General features: G+C 35.7%; 1 protein-coding gene across 34 annotated transcripts in view; it reads right to left on the reverse strand.

Moving 5' to 3' along the window:
* Positions 1 to 10,530, reverse strand: part of MARCH1 (membrane associated ring-CH-type finger 1) — a 574,299-nt gene that overhangs the window by 36,033 nt on the left and 527,736 nt on the right. For all 34 annotated transcript variants that reach the window (XM_025050350.1, XM_025050351.1, XM_025050341.1 and 31 more), the window contains one exon: positions 2,130 to 2,310. In XM_025050350.1, the coding sequence (XP_024906118.1) occupies positions 2,130 to 2,310 (181 nt within the window). The remainder of the gene's footprint in view (positions 1 to 2,129; positions 2,311 to 10,530) is intronic.

Here is a 10,530-nt window from a genome sequence, read left to right on the forward strand (position 1 = left end):
CACGAGGTCTCAGGATCAGAAAGAGAGAAAGGGATGAGAAATGTGGAAAAGTGGAAAGCAAATAGCCTTTTAAAAAGACCAGTCACCATTTAGCTCTACTGGTTGTTGTCTTGTGGAAATGTGGTTCTAGTAAATACAGATATGTAGATGGATTATTTACATGAAATAATCACATAGTTAAATATTGATAAGTAATTCAAATTTTAAGCTCTGTGGGTCAAATAAAACACATCTGTGGGCTGTCAGGAAGTGACCTCTGGATTAGATTCAAAATTCTCTATAGATACATAAATGTTATTAAAAATAAAGGATGATGACATGCTGTCCTTCATCCATATTTATGACCAATCAAAGGAAATACTAAAAAAAAAAGCTAGGATATTTCATTAATCAACAGATAGTAGATGCCCACTAGGTTGCCGCCACATATTCATTACTAAGAAGATATTTATTATCTTCTTAGTACACAATGAATATTCATAGTCATTCAAAAAGACAGATGTTTTCACTGCATTTCTCTGGTTTATAAACAGGTTAGTTGAGAAAAAAAATTTCCTGATAGGATTGCAAATTACTGAGAATGGAATACTAAGAAAAGATCAAAGTTATATGTAAGGGTTGATTCTATAAAAGCTGAAGGTAGAAGAAGACTTTTCAAGTTCCGTACAGACTCCTGTATTATTTATTATGCAAAACATAAGGGAGGGGCAGATAGTATGAAGAAGAGAAAATGTTAATATTTTATTATCCTAGATTGTTGCTCTCAAATTGAAATATTATTTTTGACAAAGTTGAAATGAAAATTTTATATAGATATTGGTTAAGAAAAAGACTACGGAGAAATATACAGATGCTCTGAAACAATTTGTAGTTCCCTGAGGGGTTAGAAGAGAAATTTGCAGAATCGTGGAGTACAATGTGTCATTTAGCTACTTGAGACAGCACACAGCATCTGCTCAGCGAATAAAGCAAAGGGCAAGGAGTAAAGATCCATTTCTATTTCTGGCATTTGGTTGCTCTGGGCCCAGAGGCATGGACTGACACATTTTGGTACTCAGGTCACCCCATATGTTTTAAAAAAAGACAACATGCATCCCAAAGGCATTTTTTTTTTGCATCAGTTTTGACATCTTTAAACCATTGCCAACTTTTAAAATCAAGGCTACCACAAAAGTAGAGAATGCTATTCGCCCTCACCATAATTTACAGATTTGATGAAGAATTGTGATGGCCAGCCACCAGTCAGATGCCTATTGGGATATTCTTATTTGCTTTACATCTCTGTTTATCTCGGGACTCATCATGTTTATTTCCAAGCAACGTTCTTTTTAATCCACTTTTTCCTTGCACTTAATTTAAATGAAAAAGCAGCTCTAGGCAGATTCATTATTTAAATTGCAGTCTCCATACTCTCAGGCAGGAATTACATAAAGTTCACTGTCTTTGCATCTTCTACAGGTTTTCCTTTGCTAGTTTTGAATGAAACGCTAACTTTATATTTGGCTCATATTTTTACCTTCATTTTAAAGAAAAATATAACATAAATGAGGAATTTAAAGATTAAGCTTATAGATAAAAAATACTTACCTCTCTCTTACAGTTTGATGCACAATGTAAAAAATAATACCTTTTCTTCCGAACTGCTCTAATTATACATGAACCATCGAACAAAGGCAAACACAAATTTCTCCTATAAGAGTCCACATCTTATAGGAGAAATTATTCCCTTCTATTACCTAATGCCTGACTTTCAAGAAATTAGATGAGCTCATATCATTTAATGTAATCCGTTATCTAACCTTCTTAGGAACTGACCTCCATAAGTACAACATTCTTGCTCTTACCATCAATTCACTGAATTACAAGTATATTTTGCGTATATCCACATATACCTACACTCATACTTTTTTGACTTTGAAGAGTGATATAAAACTGAGAGGCCCTAGAATATAAGACAGAGAAGAAGGAAGGATTATCTGCAAACACTTGGCTGCATTATACATACTCAGCCCGATACAAGACATGGATATTAGCAGGTTAGCCAAATCTTATTGGGGAAAGAAGTTACTTTTTAAAGCAAGCTGCTTTGCAAGTTCTGTCTTTCAAACCAGTTCCTGCAGATACCATACCTTCCGGAGGGGTTTGAGCTTGGTCTCCATTATGAAGTCATATTTGCAGAGCTCACAGCAGCGCGTGTCTGAGCTTTTGATCCACTGGTGGAGACAGGACTGGTGGACAAAGCGCAGGGTGCCTGTGCAGCGACAGGGTGTGATGAGGGGGCTCTCTTCATCCCCTTCGCAGTGACAGATCCTGGGGAGGACACAGAAGCTGGGATGAGATCTCTCAGAGAATATTTCTCATCCCTGGACTTCCTCTCTCGCTCACTCTAAGCTGTCTCAGAAACTGCAACCCAAGATTTACCATGCATGAACATTTATTTCACTCCACTTGATGCTAGAGTTGAACCTATGGCCCATATTACTTTTCTTTCATTTGCAGAGTCATTGCTGGACTTGTAAGTCATGTTATAAGGTGTTAGACATTGGCACAGTCCTACACTGAAGCCAATTTTAACTATTGAGCTATATCCTCAGTTTAATCTAGTTAATGGGTCAGTATCTATGAAATAAACTTTCTTTCACATATACAAGTTATGACTTATAAGTATTCTAAGGAATGTTGTAATCTGGTAACTTCATTTTTTTTTTATTTTGATGATAATTTTATAAGAGCATGATATATAATTTAGTACATATCGGTATCTTACCAAGGTGAAAGAATTTTGAAAAAATTAACACATTACCAAATGATAAAGTGAATACAAAAAGTTGTAGCTTGGAAATAATTACAAAGATTTTTCTAGGAAGATTCACCCATTTTGGTCATAATGAATGGCCTAAATAGTCAAGAATCATTCTTGTATAAAAGACACAAAAATTACTGATTACATAAAGTTCAAATACAGTAAATCCTATTGTTTTAAAATATTAATTACTACATAGTCTAAGGAATTCAGAGTTCAACTAGTTTACTGAATTATTTTGAATTCTAGTGTTATAGATTCACTGTCTATGGCATTATCATTATTCTCATCGTCAAATTAAAAAAAAAACAAACTTTGTTTTCCTCATTGGATGACATAATCTTTTCTTACCTCAAGGTTGTGAATTCGAATCCTAGCACTTCAATTCTTATGATTTAATCAGCTGTTAAGGTTGATAATACATTGGATTAGAAATACTGCTTGAAATCTATTAGAAATAGGAATGAATGGACCATTTAAAAAATATCTATATAGTTACTTTTTTTTCAGCTGAGTCACAGTGGCAGGCTGGAGGAATGTTAAAATTGCCGCTACTGCTCTTTCCTCTTAGGTCTGCATGTGCTATTCTCCAGAAGCATGAGTTTTAAAGAGTGAATTTTTAAAATACATTTATCTACCTCAGCTGTCTTCCCAGGGGAAACGAAATGACTGCTCAGGTTGTTACTGCAGTGAGATACAGGAACTGAAATCCAACTCCCCCTAACCTCAAAATAAAGAAGTATGACACAGTATGCTAGTATTTTGAATCTCTTTTCTTAAATAATAATAAAGTAAGCAAAAAGGAACACTGACTTCCAAATTCCTTGGGATGGGAGTAATGGGATGAGAGCAGAGAGAAATTCAAAATCAGTGTCTGTCTTCCCCTAGACTGAGTTGGGAAGTAGCAGTGTTGGATGTAGAAGCACATATAAAAGACTGACATGGTGGGGACAAACTAAAAGTAAACTGAGAGCTTATTTTTTTAATATGGAAGCCTGATATATCACTTCTTTCCAAAGGTGTAGGTCCTAGGGATCAGGGCTTACTATACTTTGTATCGACAATAGAGTATTGGTCACATCATTGGTGCCGAGTATATGATTGTCAAGTAAAGGAATTGTTCAGTCAATAGACTATGAATAATTATAAAAGCAACCTGTGAAAGCAAATCTGGGTTTCTATAGTGCTGCATTTTGTTGTAATACTTATTCTTGGAGTCTCCGAAACCTAATGAATTATACAGCATGAGAGGTTGATATTTCCTAAGTCCTTGAAACTCTTATTTCCCTGCCTCCACATGAAGATACTCCCTGAGATCAGAAGTCAGCAAATTATGGCCCAATTCTTCCAGCTGCATGTATTTGTAAATAAAGTTTTATTGGAACATACCCATGTACATTTCTTTAAATATTACTTACAGCTTTGCTTGCACTGTAACTACAGAATTGAGAGTTGCTGCAGAGACCATGTGGCTGTAAAGACTAACATATTTATTATCTGGCCCTTTACAGAAAATGTTTGCTTATCCCTGCCTTAAACATGGTGATTCTGAGTTAAAGACAGTGCATGAATATTATCAACAAAGCAAAGTTTAGAAAAAAAATCACTCCAACCTCTGCAAGGGACGAAAGTTGAAGTATAGGTTACACAGAGAAGCACACGACAAAAGTGAAAGTCCTTCCTGGCCTGACCCTGAAGCTCGCTGATCCATGAACAGTGTGCAGGGACAAGGGGCACGATTCTTCATTTGAAAAATAAAACTTGCAGTTAATGCCATCTGATAATTCATCACTAAAAAACGATCGTGTCAAATGCTGCACAGTTGCCAAGATGGCTCTGAGGCTCTGATTTTCTACTGACATGAAAAAAGTAATTTATTCATAAGCAGATTTAAACAAAGACCTTGCTGATCACTGAATTCAAACCAACCTGAGTAGTTTACAGATTGCAGTCCAACTTCTTATGTCTTATCGATTCCTTTTTAAAAATTTCTGCTGAAACTGTTACCTGAAGCATCACCAGCAATATCATTTTATTTTTTCATAAGATTATTTCCCATAGGAAAAATCAACAGGTTAGTTCATTTTCATTCCCACTTCACAAGATTTATTTTTACATTATTTTGGACTTTGAACTTTTTCTAAATTATCCAATCGATGTTGGATTCCAAGTTTCTTCAAACCATGTTGAGATTGTTCTAAATAAATTTAAGAGCTAAATATAAACTTCAACTATCTCCTAGAAATAAAAAAATAATGTGATAGTCCTACAGATAGAATTAAACAAATTTTTAAACTGATATACTTTGCACAAATGGCAATTGTTAAATTATAAATGAAAATGAAAACATGCCTTTTTCAACAGAATAATTGTGCAGACAAAACAATTTTAATAATACAATAAAATTGCATTGTAAAATATTCATAATTTTTTAAAATTAAATTTATTGGGTGACATCGGTTAATAAAATTATATAGATTTCAAATGTACACGTCAGTAATACGTCATCTGTATAATGCATTGTATATTCACCACCCAAAGTCACCTCCTCTTCTGTCACTATATATTCGACCCCCTTTACCCTTTTCTATCCCATCTTCCCTCTGGTAACCACTAAGCGGTTGACTGTGTCTATGAGTTTTTGTTTATTTGATTTTTTGCTTGTTGCTTTCATTTTTCTAGTCCACATATGAGTGCAATCATAAGGTTCCAGACATAGAGAAGCTGAGAGAATTTTCCACCACAAGGCCTGCATTACAGGGAACAATGAAGGGGGTTACTCTACCTGAAACAAAAAGGCAAAAGAGCACAAAGCTGAGTAAGATGACGAGCAGACAGGAAAGAAGTAGGAAATTGCAAACTTTATTCAGAATAGCACACCATATACTTAAAAATATTCATAGTTTTGATGCATTTTTATCTGTTGGAGACAGTCTGTGACTTGAGTGATTCTATAAAATCGTTGGCGATCTGCATTGTTGTCAATTTTATTGTCATTTTAGTATGTGAACTGACTGCTTATAGTCTAATCAGTATATGTTGAGACTTTCACCATTTATAACTTGAATAAACTTCTACTTCCATATAATTTCTAGCTTTCTGTGAAACGCAGACCACAAAATGCTATTCTGCAAATTAAATTTTGTAAAGTATGTGTGTATGTCTGTGTGTGTAACATTAAGTTACTTCCTTAATGTTTGAATTTTAAGAAAAGCAGACTTTTTTTTTTTCTTTTTGTCCCACGTATCTTAAAATGACCTTCACTATTTCCCATTCCTTCCCTGGCCAAGGCTTCTTGGCTCTGGTAGAATAGTAATTATTTTTTGCATACTTTAGAAAAAGTGATTATATAACTTTGGGATTTTTTTTTTCATTCATTCATTCATTCATTCATTGGCCACTTCATTCATTCACATATCTTTGTTCTTGCTAGATGCAAAGAAAATCAGGTTATAATGTCAGCAAGTAGGGTAAATTGAGAGGGAGAGAAAAGAATGTGCAGGCAGGTACCTCATTTGAATATCTATTACAGTCACCTAGGTATTAAGGATCTGGAACCCTGCGGTGACATTGGGGAAGAGATGGGAGACTCAGGCTACAGAGAGTGTAGAGGTATCCGAGGACCTTGCTTGGTTTCCACAACTAGCTATGGCAGCAAAGCACATTCATTAATATGGGACTCCCACAGGCAGTGCCCCCCGTAATCTTCAGACAACATCTCAAGTGCAAGCCTATCCACTCTTCCCATATTCCATGCCTTTTTTCCCTTTCTATTCTGACAAATCTTTCTGATAAAGTCTCTCACTTCCCTACTTACATTTTTCTCTATACTTCTCTCCAACTAAATAATTTTTAAGCACTGTAATTATGGATACAGCTATGCTTGTAATGGTTTAATTTGTATGTTAATCTTTACTCAAACTAATCATTATGCTTCAGAGTTTGGCACACATTCTAAGAATTCACTTTACTAGGCTAAAAATGATTGGAATGTATGTTGGGCCCATGCCATATTGAAAGGTATTAAGCACTGGGTGAGAAGTCAGCGATCAAGTAAATGAGTGAGGAGATATAATCACTCCATTGTTCAGAAATATAGCAGAGCAGTGAAAGGTGAGCAGCCTAGAAACATTTTATTTTTAATTTTTATTTCATTTTATTTTTTCATAAAGCAGAAGTGAAGGTGCCAAAAAGAGGCAGGCATTAAAAAAAAAAGGCAAGAGAATGCCTTGTTAAATGGAGGTTCTCGAGAAGTGAGGAGAGGAATATCTCTGGGCAAGTGGAATAATACACAGGAGGAAAACACACATCTTGCTGTGAGCAAGAGGTAGAGGAAAAATGATAAGTAGAGATAAAAAGGTAGTGGAGGAGGAGAAAATTATAGTAGCTGGGTCTGGGAGGTCCTGTTATCTTCCGTAATATAGGAAACAACATGTGTGCTAAAGAGAAGGCAGAAAGGCAGAAGGTTAAAGTCTTATAGAGGTTATAAATAATTAGAAAAAGCCACTTGGCGAATGGGATGGAAAATTAACCAAGCATGAATATTAGAATCGTGGAGTAGCCACGGGGTCCCTGGTGAGATTAGACAGCACACATTTATAGTAGACGCTGTTAACATTGCTTTGTGACTTGGCAGTGTTCAGCAGTCAGTCAGCAGTAGCGCAATCCAACATCTTGAGATCACTAGGTCAGACACGGGAAGGGCAAAGGAGTGAAGGATTCTGATGCGTCAGAGAACGCAGTATACAGACAGTCATAGGGTCCACACTCTGAGCAGGAGGGTGAGTGAAACCACCTTGCTGTTAATGTGTTATGAGAAAAGAATGGGTTTGGGAGACTGGAAGTCACTATGATGGAAAAGGCTGATGTTGAAAGCGGGAGGAAATGGGACAAAAACTGTCTGTATGTAGAGTATTCACATCCCTTGCGGATGACTTCATACCCCTTTTGCTGAATTTTTTCCATTGTCACAGGAAAAAAAAATATGGAATTGTTTGGTGCTTGAGATTCGCAAGCAAATCCGATCCTGACTCACATCCTTGCTTTCTGTTCCAGTAAACTGGAGAAGGTCTTAGTTTGCTCGTGTGTAAAATGAGATTAAAAATACCTCTTAAGGTGTCACGAAGATTAAATAAGATACAAGAGTGCATACCTGGTACACAGTAGGCAATCAAATGTTTGTTAATTTTATTATGGCTAATGTGTTAATTTTATCAAGGGATCATGAGATTAATACTACTGTTACTACTACTACTACTGCTTTGGTTTATCTATGTCATTACTTTTAGTTCTGTGGAACTAATAGTCTTTAGCAGCTAGTATGTTAAGTTGGTTAGAGCAAATGCTTGTGCAGCCAAGGTCATGAATTCTGATTCCACACAGATGAGTAAGTTACTGACACATTTGAATACCCAGGTCAGTCAAATCAAAGACATGTCTCAAATAAAATTAGGTGAGGGAGTATATTTTGATCTGTGTGTGGTAAAACTGAGATTGAATGTAGCTTTACTCTTCTATACATTGGATGGGCTCAGACAAGTGTTCAGGCAGTTGATTTTTTCATCTGTAAAATCTTACATTTCTATATGAAGCTCAAATAAGACATACGAGAAAATACAGCAAAGTATAAATATCCCGAATGAAGGCATTATTGCCAATATATAAATAATCAATAAAATCAATAAAAAATTGCTGCTAGGTAATAAATGCAATGCTTTGCACACTTTTTATTAAAAGCAACTCAATTTTCCATGTCTGCATTTCAGTTTACAGACTGTCATTTTTCAGCTTAAAGGATTGTGATTTAAAAAAGAAAAATATTTTCTTTATCTATCTTACTACTTAGATTACTTTCTGCTAACTCACCATCATCTTCCTAACAGTCAAGTCTAAGAAACTTTTCTAGTTCTTCATCTTTCCTGTCTTTTTGCATCATTGACTAACCCTTCCTTCTTGAAACATCTCCCTTTGTTGGCTCACGTGACATTGCTCTTATACTACATCCCTTACAGTCGGGAAAAGTGGAATCAGAAGGGCATATAAAATGATCAGAGGGGTTGTAATAGTGACTACTTATGGAGATCAGACTGAAACGTTAGGATTCTGGGGCCTGGGAAGGTAAGAAATGATAAAGGAGATATGATAAGTGAGATGATAATATGATACGATTGGTGAGATATGACAGTGAGAAATGATAGGGGAATGATATAGAATTCAATAAATGTAAATTCATGGCTAAGACTCTTCTACCATAATTAAAAATTGTAGGTCAAAAGGGCAACCTCCTAAAGTATAAGTGTAGTCATTTTGGGACAAATAAAAAGGAATAATAAGTCCTCACATTTAACATCTTGGAGGGGAAAAACAAAGGCAGGGGAAGGGAAATTATCGGAGAGCTTTCTTTAGATCTGTGAAAAGGCAACTGGTTTTGTTCTGTCCTACAGTTGGATAAAAGTTAAAGGAATGAACAGCTTTCCAAAGATGTTATAAGCTGGCCAAGGAGAGTGTAAGTTTTCCATTACTGAAAGTACTCAAGCATAAGTAGGGTGATTATATGGCAAGCATAGTGTAAAAAAACTCGAGCAAGGGAAATTAGACTCACATGACCTCTCATTTATTTTCTAATGTTGCACTTCTGTTTCTCTTCCTTTCTCACAGACTGATTTCTACACCACACCACCCCCCATTTCTTTATCAGCATTTTCCCTCTGCTTATCCTGGGAGTTTTATACTTGACCCGTTGACTTTTCCCCTCTACACTGATGACCCTTTTATATGGAGGTAATGTAGGATCACGACTTCATGCATTGCTCCTGGGGTTGCTACTTTAAAAAAAACATCCATCTCCAAAACCAACTTCTGCTTCTCCAGTAGCAAGATACTTCAGCCAGTTCTCTAACTCCAATAATGAGATATCCCCAAAGGGACACTTACTGTTTTCTACATCTCATCATATCCAAAATAGCTTTTCTTCCCAAAGATGGTTATTCCATAAATATCTCATTCTTAAGACATTCTTAAAACATACAAATCATTCTTAAAACATACAATTATTCAGATCCTTTTACTATACTGCCACTCTTCAAGAACTTTAACATCAATCAAATAAAATCCAAATGACATCACCTGGTTTTCATACAATCTTTCATAATTCAGATTTACCCTGCCTAACCGTTTGTATTTCGCACTGATCCCTAACATACAGGCATTGTAGCACGGTACAGAATTTATCTGATAATAAACTATGGGTTTTGCCACAAATAAATTACCACTGTGCCAAGATCATGATTCCTCTCAGCCTAGAGGGAAGTTTAAAGGTCCTGGGTGTGTTGTCCATTAATTCCAGTTAATTCAGAAATGTTATCATGTTCTGCCTGTGTCATGATGTGAAAAATGTTGGGAAACACTGGTGTGGTTGTTAAAGGTACAATCAGCATTAGAAGCATAGTTCTGCCTATCTGTGTCTTTTAAACTACTTAAATCTTGTATTTTCAAGTTCTTCATCAATAAAATAGGAACATAGCAATATCTACTTCATAGGACAATTATAAGGATTGTTAAGTTAATTCTCAATAAAGGTTAAATAGCCTACCACATTCAGGAAGTGTCTGCCTCTGAGAATTTCCTCAAATATCATCTCATACCTGTGATACCTTCCCCTCTTGATCACACCTCAATTCAAGCTATCCTAAGACTCACATCGTTAATGGAACAGCCTCTAGATCTTC

The sequence above is a fragment of the Pteropus alecto genome, unplaced genomic scaffold, assembly GCF_000325575.1.
Source record: "Pteropus alecto unplaced genomic scaffold, ASM32557v1 scaffold166, whole genome shotgun sequence".
Lineage (NCBI taxonomy): Eukaryota > Metazoa > Chordata > Mammalia > Chiroptera > Pteropodidae > Pteropus > Pteropus alecto.